At 37.2% G+C, this 17,070-nt stretch overlaps 1 protein-coding gene across 1 annotated transcript in view; it reads left to right on the top strand.

Moving 5' to 3' along the window:
• The window catches only part of ZNF407 (zinc finger protein 407), a 339,001-nt gene that overhangs the window by 125,690 nt on the left and 196,241 nt on the right, over nt 1-17,070 (top strand). Inside the window, exon 4 of the mRNA XM_061448907.1 lies at nt 11,100-11,174. Coding sequence (XP_061304891.1) covers nt 11,100-11,174 — 75 coding nt within the window. The remainder of the gene's footprint in view (nt 1-11,099; nt 11,175-17,070) is intronic.

Here is a 17,070-nt window from a genome sequence, read left to right on the forward strand (position 1 = left end):
TCTAGGTCCAGACATTTCATGTCATAAGGAATAGCTTTGGGGCTTCAGCTAATCTGACAAATTTTAAAGAAGCATAAGAAAACAAAAAATAAAAGGGCTGTTTTTTTCTTTTTCTACAAAAAGAGAAAGCATTTTGTATGTATTTAATCTTTGCAGAGCATAATTTAAACTGTGTAAAATTTAAGGACTTTCTTGGCTGAAAACCATGCCAGGGCACCTTAGCCCTACCAATGCGTAGAATGCAACAAACCCTGGGGCTTGTGTATCTCATGGGTCAAACGGTGGGAGAGCTGTGTTTACTTTAAAGCGAGAGCCATTTTACTTGCATTGCATTACAAAGCTAAGGAGAGACCTGCATGTCAGTGGTTACATGCTCTGTCCCATAGCTGCAAGTGACCTCCCAGAAATACCGTGTTTTCAGGTGGTCATTTGGACACATAAGTGTTTTTGTGTACACATGCCTCAGTTGTGAACATATTTATTACATTTCAGTGCTTTAACAGGAATGCATTCATGAAATCAAAATGTGATGCAATGCTGAATTAAATGGAGTACCACTGTGTTGGTACCTCTGTTGTCTTTGCTGTCAGGTTCCCCTCCTACTGAAAATGAACCTGTGGGATCCCACCATTTCATGCTAGCACTTGAGAAAGCACTTTAGGGGGTATGTGGTTACAATGACAGCAAGGATCAGCGAAGGAAAAACCTTTAATTGAAGCTTCAGTTCAGAAAGACATCGAGACTGAAAGCAATTTTTCTTTTAAAGAAACATGGTTTATGTCTCTTTATAGGACCAGGTTGTCAATTTGTACATAAAACCTGAAGTCCTGTAATTTATCCTGTTAGTAATGTACCTCAGAAACTTGGTTGCCAAGCTCAGAGAAAGCTGAATTCCTTTTATTGCATCTTTTCAGGTAATTTATCGAGTCTCCTTTCTTTTTTAGGTAACATGCCATAAGCTTTTGTTTGCAACAAAACTGATTTCTCCTTCACTTATTTGTTTGTATGTACGCTCAATATGTGTATGTAAACATATTTAGGCCCTTGAGATCAAAGATGTTTTTTTCTTAATTCTGTTGGGCACCTATGTAGTTCCCATCTCTCTCATGCTTGATTTGTGGCCAGAAATGGCCAGAGTTAATCTCAGCTGCTGGCTGAGACTGGAATGTTCTTTGCCAGAGAGCATCTTCTGTTGTGTCACAGATATCATCTTTATGACTCTACTGATTTGTCTGATCTATGTTCCTTTTGTTTTCCCAGTCTGATAGCAGTCTTCATACCTAGTGCACACAACATCCATACTGGGCTGCAAGAATGGCTTTTTTTTAAATTGTTTTTATATTTTATTATTTGTGCAAAATATCCTGCTAAATTCAGTGGGGTTTTTATTGTCTTTATTGCTTCAATAGCAGTTATATCTCAGGTGAGTACTCCTGCCGTCCTGGCTATGGATTTTTGTGTCTGAAGTGAGTCCTGCTGGACATCAAAGGCAAACCTAAGAAACAACCAGACTTCATGCTTGGCAGCTTTAGTGACTAGTAACTTTCCTGCTAAGTCTGCGGCTGAAGTGATGAGAGGTGTTACCATTTGCTCATGGGACAAGTGGAGTAAAGCCACTGTTAGCACCTGTAATTCTCATTTGGATAGGTTTTCATGCAGCTCTTTATATCATCTGCACGCTCTACATTCCGTGCTATAATTCAGAGTTTTGTACATCTGTAGCACCTGTAGAGTTCATAAGTGTCTTTCTGGTTTTCATATTGTGGTTTCCTCTAACAGTCCTGGTACTTTCCTCAGCCAGCTGCCACCTCCTTCAGTGGTGGGAGGAGTTGCAGCTCTCAGATTTTGGGAACAGTTGGGGATGGCTGTGATGGGAATATCTGGAGAAATTGAGACACCAGTTGAGATTGGAAACAGCTTTTATTTATGCTCAGCTATTTCTGATGGTTGCAGATTAGGTCCTGCTGTCATAGTTTTACTATTTTTAGGCAGTTACAGCTACTTTGGCAAACAGATATTCTGAAGTATTTTGTTTTCTACCTTAAGTCAAACAGTCTTGTGGAATGCCTGCATGAAAGGCAAAAAGGGTATGTTTTACATCTGAATTTAAGTCTTAGGAATAAACAAATCAACCAGCACTTGCTTTTCTATGTCAAGTAAAGACCTAGGGCAAGATTCTCACTACTCTCACAGATGAAGCAGACTGCAGTCATAGCTCCAGCCACCGTCTATCACCAGCAGTGTTTTCAAATTGTGGGTAAATTGTCAATAAAAATTGTCTATGCCTTCTGATTGTGTATGACTTCTCAGCAGTTCAGTCATCAGCTAGTGACCAATTTATTCATCATTCCTTTCTTTGTACCTCGCAACTTTGCAAAACACCACAGGCACTGTAGCTGCTGAATTGACTGAGTTATATATGGTGGCACTGCTACTGCAGGCCCTATATGTTTTCTAGCCCACAACCAACTATCTTTAGATTTGCTTTGATTTCCTTTAAAGACAGGCAAGAGTAGATTGAGGATTTAACTCTCGAGATAGCTTTTTCTTGCAGAAGCTCTGCATAAACCTGGTAACTCAGCCTGCAGTGTAGTTTCAGAGCAGTTAGGAAGAAGCTACAAACATCAAAAGTGATTTTTTGTTCAGGAACAACAGAAGATTAAAATCAGGTGCATTTGTTTAGCTCTATCCATTCTACTTATAAGTAGAAACTCATTGAAGCGTCCTTATTTTGCAATGGTCTTAAATGCTGTTTCTTGCACTTTTAACATGCGTAGACTTTGCTCTTTGGAATCCCTAGAAAGCTCGGTGCAAACTGTCTGCAGAAAGTCAGATATTTCAAAACTCCTCTCCAGCCATTTACAGATGTGGTTTACCTGACATTCCCAAAAGGCTGAATCTGCTTTGAAAACCTGCCCTCTTCAAACCTTGGTCTGTTTATCCTGCTATGTCTTTCTAGGTGGAAGATGATGATATGTGGGACTGATGCCTACTGCATCAAATTCTGTATCTGAAGCCCTGAGAATGCTAGGAAATGGACTGGATCACGAGTAGGCAGGCATGTCAGTGAAGAAAGGGAGGGAACAGAAAAGAGAGTGATCAGGGTTATGGGGCTGTTGGATGTACATATTGTGAGAAAAGAGAGGACCTAAGCAATTTCTTGATGGCAAGGTTGGTAGGCACTTTTTTGTATCACAATTTTTGTAGCTGTAAATCTTCATTTACATTTGAAGCATTCCTGCAGCGTCATTCAGCAGGGCAACTATCTTCTCTGGTGGTGTCATGTTTCTGGGTGTTGCTGGTGATCTCTTAGATGGAAGGCACTCCTGACACTAGGCCTAAGGTTGCATAGGCAGAATTTAGGCAAAGAGGTTCTGTGCTGTGGTAGACTAAGAGGTTGCTAGCAGTGCTACAGGAAGCACATTCTGATTCTTTCTTTTTTTTTAGTACTTTGTGCAGCTGTTAGATTACCAAGCACCTGTTAGAGGTGACAGTTACAGATGTTCAATAACCAATGAAAATTAATAGAACATGTGACTCTCTTAGTTTGGAAGTGATTTGGTAAGGCGTGTTTAGAAATGTAATTACATACTGCTGCTGTCTACCATTATCAGTTAACATTCATTAACTCCTCTGAATATTGAGACGAACTTTTATTGTAGCGGTACTAATTTTCTCATATATTTGTAAGGTGATTCCCTGACAGAGTGAACACCTTCTGCCTTCAAAGTTTTTGCCTCTGTTTAGCTGTTTTCAGTCTGCCCATTAAGCAAACGAAATAAGTAGAGAGCCATTTGTTTACTTGCAATTTCAGCTTTTATTGAATTGCCAAATCTAAAAGTTCCCTGTTGCACTCTTAAGTTTCCTCTCACCTTTATGTTAATAACAGTTATCGCTCTCTGCTCACAGTTATTCCTTTGTCTCTTATTGAAGGGTACTTTTTGTATTTACAAAAACTCCTAACAGCTCCCTTCCTTCCCCTCCAAATAAAAAAAGTCATCACGAAAACCCCAAACCAATAAAATTCAGGATGACCCTATAGCTAACTTGCGGGAAGCCCTTCAACTTCAGTTGAAGTAACTTCAGGTGATTCATACAGTAAAAAGTGAGGGAGTTCCCTCACGGGGAAGGAAATAATGTAAATACTCCCTATGTATTCCTCTTTTGCCACGGTCCTTGCAATGAAAGACTAAATTTCTGTCCTGGATGGTTTACATTATAGCAAACATCTCTTAAAAGTGGGATAGTGAGAAGATTTGGCAACTTTGGATGGGAAGATCTCTCTAAGCCCAGCTTGAGTGGAACAGTTTAGGCTGTTTTCTGTTTTATTTAGTTTGCTCTTCCTTTGTACTCAGGTCTCTTCTACCAGAATCTGTAAGAGGAGATAATTGTGACTTTTGCCACTACATTATGGCCATGTGGCTAATAATTCTTTCACATCTTGAGGGACACAGATTGGTGGCAGAAAGCAACAAGAATATGTTGAGGGATGTCTCCTGTTTGATAGATGCAGGAATATGCAGGAGCAACACAGTCGATTGATTGATAGTGTGCAACTCATCCATAATGATCTGTCTGATATAGCAGTAAATTATTCTTGAGATTGATGTAGGTCATTGAACAGCACATTGACAGTCCTGTTGTCTATCATCCTGCTCAAAGCAAATCAGGGACAGTAGCTGCTGTGATATTCAAGTCTTCCTTAGGTGCAAGCTGTGTACAGGTGTTTCACTGATATAGGTTGTCTTCTTCCTTCATTTTTTTTTTATGTTGGGAAGCTTAGCTTCATTGCTAGCTTATTACAAGTAACATAAAAATAAGACGAGGTATTTTTAGAAGAGAAGGTTGTAGTCTGTTGCACTGATGGTTTCATATTGACAAAAAAATAAAATAAAATCTTAGCTTTTGAACTTCAGCAACAAAACATCTCCATGGAAAAGCTGAAAATTTAATCAATAAATAGGAAACATACCTGATTGGTGCATGGAAAACGGTAAAAACAACAGCAACAAACCTAAAGAAGCAAATGAAAGAAACCTACAGCAAAAATCCTTCAAGCTTAAGGCAGAAGGGCTAATCATTCTCAGAAATTTGAAGCTTATGTTAGTCTTTAGGTTCTTGCCATGGTACTCTGGTTCATGTCTTGTTAGCGGTGGTGAAGTTGTCCTCATTTACCTCTTTCAGTTTCTCTTTTCGAGAGGAAAAGTTTGCATTTTCCAGTCTGCCAAGTTGCTCCCACTTGAGAGATGAGGAGGAAGGAGCTATGTTTGCCAAATGTATGTGTTTTACTTTCCAATTTAATTATGAGTGTTACTGAGGGTGAGCATAAAATAGCCGTATCCTGCTTTAACACATGGGGTCAGCAGGGAGTATAAGGTGGTGTGAGCGCATCACAGTACTCCTCAGCATCGCAGACTGAGTGTTTACACGACTTGTTAACCTTCTGAAATGGTTTTTGTTTTTATTTTTATTTAACTTAAGAACAACAACAATAATGGATATCTGGAAGTAGTAAGACCTGCTTCGTTTGGCTGCTAAATGAGTCAGCAGAAAACAGCAGCTTTCCTATGCAGGGTTCTAGGACTTGACGTCCTGTCACAGAAGGCATGAAGTTTTTCAGATATTTGGATGTTTTCCACACTAGACTTCGCCCTGCCAGGTATTTACTTGAACCTGACATCTTGTCACAAAGGGCATGAAGCCTTTCAGACTACTGGATATCTTCCACACCAGACTCTGGCCTGCCAGATACTTTCTTTTAAATTGAGTCCCTTGCGCGCAGTCATGCAAGAGAGTTATCAGCACCCCAGTCTGGACCCTTCAGAATCAGCAAACATCCACGAATGATGGACTTGAAAAAATTCCCAGGAATTTCAAAATTACTTTTGATGCATGGAAAAAAAAAGAAAAAGATTACTTGTTCATAAAAAAACGTTGCTTTCTGGGCACCTCTGTGTTTTCCTGTGCACTCTTGTTCTTGAAGCTGACCTGCTGAATACAAAATCCTGACAGAGAGATGAGATTGATATAGACTGTTTCTGTACTATTTGACTGCTGATTTGAACATGTGAAGTTCCACTTTTATGTGTAGAACATGTACAAATTAAAAAAGAATCTGTAATTACATATACAAGCTTTACTGAATATTCTGAAATACATGTGGTCATGATTCCTTGACAAGCTGCATTATTTCTTTCTCTTAGTAACTGATACCCCTGTTGGCATGGCCATGTGAACCACTCATTCAGCTACAGACAATTAGGGTTTGCAATGTATTCCAAGATGTGGTAAGGAGCAAGAGCACTTCATTCAGGTAATAAGAGCCATCGAGTCTATGTTATTCACTTGCCCAAAAGTATGACCTTCTTAGGTCCATGCAGCTTGCCTTGATTTTCTGGTTTCTTGTCTCAGGTGAAGATACAAGGACAAAAATTCAAGCACAGATAATGGAAATCAAAAACTGATGCAGACAGTTCTTCTGGTGTGTAAAAGTTTGAGATCCTTTTTGTTATTGTTCCTTGAAGCTGTCAGATATCCCAGGTGATTTATCCGATATGGTAAACCATTCTGTCCTCTCTGAGTGCCTGAGACCCCTGAGAAATAAATAATAATTTAAAAATAATAGCATCCTATTCTGCTTTTTTATTTTATTTTGTGTGTTTGTTTGTTTTGTTTTGTTAAAGAAAAAAAAAGGCTTTTAAGAAGCTTTTTCAAACATCCTGCACATTGGGCCTGCATGTCATGCAGTAGCTTACCTGTATTTCTCAGAGTTAAATTCATGTATAAAAAGCTTCTGGACAGTTTAAAGGAGATGTAAAGGATATTGAGAATATGAATAAAGGGTAGATATTCATTGTTATTCTCCTGGACTTTTCTGCTGTCATTGAACATTGTTGTCTGTAAGATAAATCCTCTAAGAGCAGTTGCAGAGAGCAATGTATCTACTGAGAAGTGATTTAAAATTGCTCTTCAACTGCTGGATACCTTGTTTGTAGAGTCCCACAAAAATAAATTCTCATGCTGGTCCTTCTCAGCAGTTACGTGCAGTTACAAGATGACTGCTCTGTTGATGTGGCTTCAAGTGACTTTCTGGTAAAGGTAAGATGTAGCTCCTTCCTTGGAACTAGGCCAGGGCTGAGCACTTGGTAAACACTTGGGAAGTAACAGCTTTTATGACTTTATGGTCCAGAATTCTTGTTTTGGTTTGTGTGTGTGGTGGTTTGTGTTTTGTTTTGTTTTTTTTAACTTGGCTTTCTACTAACAGCAATGTACATATTAAAAAGGAAGAGCTATTATAGATTCAAAGCATAATAAAACCTAGAATGTTTTGCCCTCTCAAAACAAGATACTTCACAGTGCACAATTTCTCTCTGCAGAGAAAATGAGAGAACAGACACTACATGACAGTTTATTCATATTCCTTGGGGTACTGTGATGATAAACATTGTACATGCTGAAGAACTTGTATTACACTAGACTAAAAAGTGGAAATAAAGATGGTCCAATATGTTTCTTTATTCCCAGAATTAGAAGCCCTTTTATTTCTTTTGTACATTAAAATGTTTTCTTATAGCTGAAGACAAGTCTGCAGAGTCTCCTAAATCAGTTACAGACATTCTCAGAATGAATCCAAGTACTGTTTGAAGACTGCCATGGAATACGAGTGGACACGTTCCTGCAAAGCCGCAACTTTTCTAAACTAAAACCAGAGTTTTCTGAAAACTTATTTTGGGAAAGGTGCTCATATATTTATGATTAAAAGCCATTTTTGTTTATAGTTTATGTGCAAAAAAGGGTCCATAGATGGTGTGGAAGCCATTCTAAAGCTCACTGTCATTTTTCATCTTGTCCTTACTTTATCCTGAAATTTGAACATAGACTGTATAAGATGGAGGATGGCGCTAGTTTCGATCCAGAGTAATTGAAAATCACTAAAAAAGTTAAACTAACACAATGCCACTGCAAGCAAATGAGATCCTACTTGCTCGCCTTCTTTCACTGTAAAAAGAGGCTTCTAGGAGCTGTCTTCCTAACAAATGGGGGAAACTGCCAGTGACAATGACTTAGAAGTATAGGCTAGACATTTCTGCCTTTTGAGACCTGCCCCTCAGGAGGGCAGCTGGACTGTGACTGCTTGTCTTTATGTGGCTTGGGGATGAGTATGTCCAGATCAGAGTTTGTAAAACTGGCTCCAGGCCTCAAGCCTGGCCTGGTTTGAGTGTATTGGAAACAGTGGAGTATGGCAATTACAGGTTTTTCCTACTCCCTTCTGATGTGTTTCTGAAACCAGTTAATTGCATTTGAATGTTTCTGTTTCCACTAGTATTAAAAAATAAGAAATGAGAAATTCAACAAAGCCTGAATTGCTGCTTATGGAAAGATCGCCTTTGATTTGAAGATGTATTAGAGCACCATATCTTGAAAGCATTCACTCCTTGAGTGCTTACTGGTGCCAGACAGACTTCCCTTAAGATTCAGTTGAAAAGACCAAGGCTAAGTCATATCTGTCTATTCAATTCTGGCAGTATCTTTGGAATAACTGATTTACCTCAGCAGAGATAAGTAGCATTGATAAAACCAATATTTTTTGATTAGTAAACCAGTAATTGCTTAGAAACTGAATGTACTGAAAACACATTTTGTTTGTTTTGTAAAGCCGGCAAACACTGCTACCACCTCTCTCTTAAAATCACCTGCAGTATTTAGTAAACATAAACAAATAGTTCCCACACAATTTTTTTTGTTATCAAACTGCATCCAAACCAACATGCTTAGAGTTTGCCTTAATTCTAAGGGAGGAAAAAAAATCTTTTGTTTAAATAAGGGCTGTCTCTGTTTGTTGGTAATATTTTTTTATCGTCATTTTTCTTGTGCAAATAGCAACTTCGCTTTTATTTATAAGGCCTGATTCTGTAAAGGTGGAGTGCTGTTCCTGAGCTATTTTGTGCACTTCAGGCTTGCACACGGGCATTCTGCACTCCTCAAGTCTGAAGTCTTCAAGCCTTGCATTAAAAGCTTAAAATGTTAGCACGTGCCGAGACTCTTCGTGAGTCAGTCTTCATTTTATTTATGCTGTGTAAGACCAGCAAAATGGTTAGGCAGAACCTAGATGCAACAGAGAGGAAGCAGGTAATGTGAGATTAAGCGTTTCACATTATTAACAAGGCCTTTGTCTTTGACTTTGCAGAAAGGTGTGTCTGTCTGTACCCCAGTGCAGATGTGCAGTGTAAGAAGTGTTCAGTTTTCGTTTGGAAGCTTCAAGTACACAGGCTCAGAAGAAGAAAAACAAACTTCCCTAGAAATACTGCGTAGCTTGTTGGGATCTTTATGTTCCATGCAAATAGCAAAGCATGCCTTTACAACTTTGCAGATGGCCTTTTCGCAGTAGTATCTTCGGATTTATTTTTCTTTTAGAGAACGGGGACAATGGAGATTTGTAACAGGAAATACAAGTATTACTAAATTAAAATCTGTTTGGTACCTTTCCTGGCTGTGTGGAAATGGTTAGTATTTCTCCTGAAAAGCAAGGGCAGTATGTTTGGCTGCCTTGTGCTGTTACTGGAACACATTATTTTGTTACAATTATTTTCCCTATGTACAGTAATTCTGATGACACTTCCATAGTAGTGATGGTAACAGTGTTATAGATTATTCACAGTTGGAATGATTATGATGCCATAGTTATAAATTTTTTAGGAAAAAGTATGTAAGATACTTTTTTTAATGTCTTTTTGTAAAAAATAAGGAAATTGTTATCGTTTAAATAAGACAGAATTTATAATCTTACACCTTAAGGGATGTACAAAAGAGATTCTCTGTAATAATGTGAAAGTACCCAAAGTAGATCAGACACGGAGAAGCTACATTAACATTTTTGTAAATGTCTCTTGGCTTCTGTGGCTCTTATACCCCATAGTGCTAGTGTTTTACAGTCCTTCCATTGTCCATTACTGCAAACACGTCCAGATGAATTCAGCATTTAATGTTAAAAATCTTATAACATGCCAGTTTGATTTGTAGCCCTTCATATCATGGAATGCTAATTAAAATCATATTTTTGCATATGTCATGCCTTTCATGTACATATGCAAATACAGTCTATTGCCTTTCAGCTATTAGTAATTAACTTTATGAAGGACAGCTGTAATACATAATTAACAAAAATGTTTGCAAGCCCTTTTCACACTGAAAGTTGCAGCAGTAAAAATTCTGCTTATCGAGAGAACCATTTTAGTTTGAAGCTTCAGTCTGATATCTAAATTGTTTGAAGCAGTCACATGGCATAATTAAATTGATGTTATGGTCTTATCAGCAGAAGAATGGTACTTGATATGCTCCTATCAGTTTCATTATATATGTCGCCAAAATTAAAGTAAATTAGCTGTATTTTGTTTAGTAGATATATAATGCCAGGTAGTATACAATTTGTTGCTGCTGTTGATGCGTTGAACAATGTCTTGCCAGTTTGAACAATCTGCTTCTTCAAAGCGTATTCATGAAAATGTGCTTCATCTTTTCTATCCTTTTTTTTTCACAAGGCTATAAAATAACTAAGGCTATTAACTTGTTTCCATGTATATCTCTTTAAATAATTAATACAGTGAAGTTTGACCAGACATAAGCAGTGATTAAAGCAGCTAATCTTGCTGTATTTTTGTGTTTCTCATTAAAAACAATGGAACTACTTGTATGAAGAACGGTTGCATGATGGGCCTATTAGGGTTACATAAATTAAAAGTGTAACTAATACTGTATTAGTTTATAACATGAGAAAATGTTATTTAGGTAAAATAGGCTATCTTATCAGTGTATTGTCTGAGATGTTCTAATTTGCAAAGGGAAGCAGAAACAGGTTTTCCATTCTTTGACCAGCAACGTATGGTTGTGGTTACTTGCTTGTAAGAATTAACCAAGTGACTGCAATCTGAAGAAAACATTGAAAATATGGAGTCTCAGATTTAAGTCATAACCTAGCAGGGGTTTTTAAAGCCCACCTTTCATAAAATATGCTCAAGTGCATGCTCAAAAAAGAAAAATACTGTTTTTGTTAAAAAAAGTGTTAATAAAAAAATAATCTTCCTGGGTTTTCTTTTTGGTAGGGTGGCGTTTGTGATGAAGAAGCATTTGAACACTCATTTACTGGGCAAGCATGGAGTTGGCACACCCAAAGAAAGGTAAGCTACTTCAAAGTTCTTTCTCATTTTATATTGTACAATATGTGAAGACCTTATATGCTGTATTTAGCTTGCCCAGAATGAAGTCACCTGGGCTTTTAATTCCACCTTAACTACAGAGGGAGCTAACATGCCTTAAGTGCTCTTCAGCACGGTGCATGACATGTCTCTGGGTGTCAATGGAAAAATTGCTGCAGAAAGCAATACAAAAGGTGTAGGATTTGTACCCCTTGGGGCAGTTTTTTGACAGGTGATGCTATTTTCTCAAAAATTCCATAGTTGTAACTGTCCCTCCAAGTACAAAATCAAATATTACTACTTTTTTGTTTGTTTTTTCCCTTGCTGTTCTTGATGCTCATAGCCATTTATAAGATGACTTTCTGAGATTTATGTTGATCACTGAGTTTAAACCCACAGAGGAATCAAAAAGAAAATTTCCTCTCTTCCTGCAGTTGGGCAGGAACAAAGATCTGGTGTTTTGACTAATTTTAAAATGAATTCCTTTTACTTTTTTCAATCTGTTTACAGTTACTTATTTTGAAACTTTTTTTTGTCAGCACGTTATTTTTTTCCTGTGGTTTAACATGTAACTGTGTTTACAAACTAGATGGCACTATTTGCAGATTAACAGATCTTGCTTCAGGTTTTTTAGGTACATTGTGGCATTGGTATTGCTATTTCATTGAAATTTTGGGGTAACTACAAACTTGATGTTTTTTGGATAGCCAAAATATTGTGTATTTTCTTTCAGCCTGGGTAGATGGAGGTATCCTACCTACAGGGTACGTTGGTGGGTACTTGATACGTTTTCAAGTATTACTGCAGTTTTGATATGTAAGGAAAGGAAAATAAATTATAGCTAACAGTTATAGGAGAATGCTGCAAAACTCTTTCTGGGTCATGTTTGTTTCTTGTTAGACCCTGGAATCGGTAGTTGATTAGACCCTTTCCTCCCAAGTTCGTCATACTTAAATCACTGGATGACCTAAGAGTAGAGTTTTAAATTAACACACCATATACACCTTATGTTTGACTAAGCATCTATTTAGGTGGTGCTTATATTTTTAATGAGATTTCCTGTAACAAAGTGCTTAACCAGAATTTTGCTAACACATAGTTACTTGGAGAGTTTTGAGATATTGTTTCATCTAAAATATAGAATGATGCATTGAAAGAACAATTACAGTTTCATCAAAGTAGATATCATATTACAGTTTATGGTGGTTATCTTTTATCATAGCACAACAATTACGAAAAATGTTTTACTCTGGTGGCTTGTTTTGTGACTGGAAGCATTCAATACCAATATGTTATTTTACAAGGGGGTACTTATTGTATTATCATCATCAATACAACATAGAGATAACTTGCATTACCCTAGTGAATATGTGCTCAATAAAGGATACATACAATAGATTTCCAAGTGTAGTATCTTAGCCTGAGAGGCATATTTTTAGCTATCATCATCTTGAAATGAATTCCTAAGCAAGCAGGATGCTATAAACTAAACCGGCTGTTGCTTGCTTTTGTGTGTTTCTTCAAGAAAGCCTTCTGACTGTTTCCATTTTCCCCATTTCTTTCCATGTGTCCTCAAAGGCTTTGTGGCTGGCTTGCTAGCGTGGTGTGAAGAGGAGTAGGAGAGGGGTTCCTTTCTGAGGTGACAGCTTCATAGTCCTTGTAGCCCTGGCTGCCTGAGGAGCAGAGAAGCCAGCTAAGGCCTGCAACCTCCCTGCCCTGTCTGCTAGCGCAGGCTGTTGCAGCTTTACCCCAAAGCCAGCATAAACAAGTAATATTGGAGAGACTTCATACTCTCTTCTGAAATTTATTCATCCATCTTTTGAATATTTCTTACCTAGAATACCTTTTCAGATGGCACTTCAGCTTAACATAGTGCAGTGTCAAATGCTAGTGGCAGAGCTACAACAGCAATGTAATTTCCTAATAGCAGTCCCTTGCTGGTAATGGTTGATGTTAAGCCACATGGTCTAGTGCAGAAAATACGAAATCACTGTTGCTTTCCTTTCCACTTTTCCCTTCCTATTATCAGAGAATTTGATGCCTTTTAATGTCTTTAGGAACCAAATAAGTCCTTCTTCAGTACGTTAAACCATCACATTGGATATAAAGATATTATAAATTAAGTTACAAAGTTTTCTTACCTGTTCAAAACATTAATGCCTTGTTTATAATTTTGCAAGCTTGCTATTTTTTAATTTCTCAGGATAATATAATCAGTTTATTCTTTGTTTCGAATTTGATTCTGCCCTCTGATACAGTGCATATTATAGCAAATACTAATAGAAGCTAGCTAAATAGGCTGTGACAATTAAATTAATAATGCATTTTATTTGCAAGTGTTTAGTCTTCATGGTTTGACTGATATATGCAAAGATGGTAATTTATTAAAAGTAAATTCATGTAATTGTACTACAGAATTTGATGAACCAAAAAAAGTTGTCAGCATGACTATCATCAAAAACAGAAAATTGAAATAAGTTCAAAAGGGTGCTTGAAAAAAATAGTTATCACCCATACACCCTGAGATTGGTCCCTTTTAACAAACTTCTCAGAAAGGAATTTCTGCTGATAAACATTGAGATAGTTCTGAAAGGGAGAGGAAAAATGCATTTACAATTTAGTATGCAGTACTGAAGTAGTGCACCTTGTTCTCTTTAGTTTTGCAATAGCCGTAACTATTGCATTTTTGTATGCAGAAAACGGAGGTGTTACGGAGGCTGTGGAAATGTTTGCATTTGCAGATACAGGAAACAAGTATAATTCATAATAAGATTGCTACTGAAACATCTTTTGGTTTGAGTTTTAACTTTATGGTTTTTTTTAAGGCAAAATTGGTTTTAAGGGGAAAATACTGTGAAAAGTGTAATTTTGCAGATCAGCAAAGTTAAAAAACATAGCCTTGTAGTGAAATGTCTGCACATTTCAGCCACAAAAACCCTACCTAGTCCATTATGATCATTACCATTTAATAGCTAACTCAAAAGTGGAATGTTTTAACACAGAAATTCCTCTAAGGTATTTTTTTCTGTTATTGGAACTGTGATACTGATTTATTGTCAACTTGAATGTGTCTCAAAACTGGCATGTTATGTGTTAAGTCCAAGGCCAGTACATATTTGGTACTTCAGTGTCAGTAATCTTCATGGGACCTATAACTATATCTTATTGGCAGGATAAATCTTGGCTACACCTTTATTGTGTCTAGGAGACAATGTGGTTGAGGACAAGGTGAATGCATTAGTAGTGTTAATGGTTCTGGGTTCTAATTCCTGTTACATCATTATGTTACTTAGGTGTAAATTGTGGTAAAACAGAGCAGAGACGTTTCACTATTGACTGTAAGATACACACACACACACACACATATAAAAGTACTAGCAAGAAAATAAAAATAAAATCATTCATCAGCAAGACTGTATTTTACCACTGTTGAGCACAACTCTGGATTTAAATGTATGTTTCATAAGAAAACTTTGTAAGTATTCTTTAGAGATATTTTCTTATCTGATACGTCTGTTATAACTATTTTCCATATAAGCTTACCACGGAAAGGCGTTTACTGACACTTGTTTAATTACCTCACCTTCCTTATGAATTTTAAATAATGAGTTGCCTCTGAAATAACTTCTTGCATATGCGTAATCCCATTGAGTCAAATAGGATCATTCATATATATAAAATTACTTGGAAAGCAAATACTTGCTGAACTGGAATCAGCATTACAAAACATTTTCTGTTAAATTCATTAATCATATGTTTAAGATTTTGTAAGGTTCTGCATTTTGTTTCATGTACTTTAAAAATGGGATCAGTGTTACACTGCTGGTAACATCATGTGAAGAACATGATTTTCAAATGATCTTAGTTGATTGGAAAAGCTGTGTAACGATTTCACCTCGAGAGCAACACCTATAAGTAAATACCTATTACTGTGTAACAGCAGCTTAAATATATTTGAGATGCTCTTTTAAACAATGTTGGAAGATAGCATATTGCTAAAGTGTGTGTATTTTTTTACTCAACTGCTTTGAAGTAAAGGAATTTCCTAGGTGTCTGTTTTTTAATGTGCTTGCATACATCCGCATGAATTTTGGAATATCAAATGCTACTAATGTGTGGTATAAATATCATAAAATATACAAGACTCCATGGTATGTCATTGGAAGGCATTGTTGAGATCAGAAAGAAAAATAGCCAGGAAAAATGAATGGGGGTTTGATGTTCTGCGTACTCTCTAGAAAAGCCATTTTGATTGCACTATCCTGTTTCCAACTTACAGTTAATCGAGTCCATCAATCTGACCCTCTTCTGTTTAATTGAACTGTTAATCCTTTTTTTGAAACAGTTTTCTTGGAGAGAAATTTCTGATAGTAACTGTTTGTTATGCCTATTTTGGGTAATACTACCTTGTACCTGCAAAGTAAAAAGCTCCAGTTGAAATTACAGCTGATTTTGGAAGAACAAGTGGCAAAATTCAGTGATGTGTTATGCAGGTGTATATATGCAGTCATCTTGTAATAACTTTCTCCTGTTTTGAAGGAATGAATTCTGCCTCACAGGAAGCGTTCCAGTTAGAGATATTAGTGGTACATACGAATACACAGAGGAGAGGCTACCTGTAACTACCAGGGGGTAATGTGCTGAGTCTTGCCTTCAGGCTTTGTCGTCACGTTTTACTGCTTCTTGCAAATAATTGTGAGGTTTTCAACTGAAGCCTAACATTACTAGTTTAACTGGATAGGAATGAAAAACTTAATTGATCGTTTCCTGCTTTTGGCTGAAAAAGAATCTTGGAGGGTTACAGAATCATTTTTCGGAAAAGCCCTAAGGAAAGAAATGTACCTTTTCCTTGAAGTATTCACTAGTCAGAAGCTTGTGATGAGAGGAGGGGAGTGCAAAGGACTCAACATTTTAGCATTGGTTAGGAGCTAAAATTTTACCCAAGATCTATGTTAAGCTTTCAGTATTTTGGAGGCTTACTTGACCTTTGAAAGCAGTGAGTTCAGTTCTTGGCTGGTGCTGTACTGTTTCAGAATGTGAATGTAGGTACATTCTCCACAGTTTCTTCCTGCCTGAGTGCTCTTTTCTGTCAGCGGTTAACCCAAGGAACACGAGGAAGGCATTAGGGGTTACCTGAGTTTCCTTAGGTAATAGAAGTAGAGGATGTGCTGAAAATTCACAGCTAGCTTTTCTCTTGGCTTGTTGTCTGTACACACGTCATATGTGTTAGCTTTGCTACAAAGAAATGAAAAGAGTAGGCAGCCATTTATACTTTTGAAGACTGTTTTCACAAAGACAAGTGATTAATTCAGCATCTTATCAGAAAGAAAAATAATAGCTGAAGGACTGTAAAAAATGAAGCTCTTTTACTACTACTCATTATTTGTTCTTCCTATAAATTCCTGGCAATCTTATAGTTTAGTTCAGAAGGAGGTGCAATCTAAAATAAGTTTATTTTAGCTGTCAGCTATGTGAGATGTTTTGGAAATTTCTGCAGTCAGCAACCTTCCTGTTGGGAAGGCATAGCTGCTATGGATAGAAGATAGAGGGAGTGCTTAATGGGATGCACACTGCCCACAGTGAGCACCTTTGTCTAATTTTAAGCATTGCAGCAGATATAAATGATGATCTCATTGTATTCATAAACATCCAAGTACTGTCTAGAGCCTAGATGATTAGTTTCATTAGCAAGTGTATGCTAACGTTGTCCATGAATCTGTGGAAGACAGTATGGGTAGCTGCTGGAAGCTGCAGGTTTTTTTCACAGCAGTGTGTTTCCAAGGAAAACACAGTTCTTAGCTGCATGCCGTCAGCCAAAAAGTAGTAAGCCGCAAACTGATCCCTCCTCTGTTGCAGTTAGCTGAAAGTAACTTGTTCC

The sequence above is a fragment of the Pezoporus flaviventris genome, unplaced genomic scaffold (assembly GCF_033815535.1).
Source record: "Pezoporus flaviventris isolate CSIRO_AGI_PZ_B2104156 unplaced genomic scaffold, CSIRO_AGI_Pfla_v1 ptg000007l, whole genome shotgun sequence".
Taxonomy (NCBI): domain Eukaryota; kingdom Metazoa; phylum Chordata; class Aves; order Psittaciformes; family Psittacidae; genus Pezoporus; species Pezoporus flaviventris.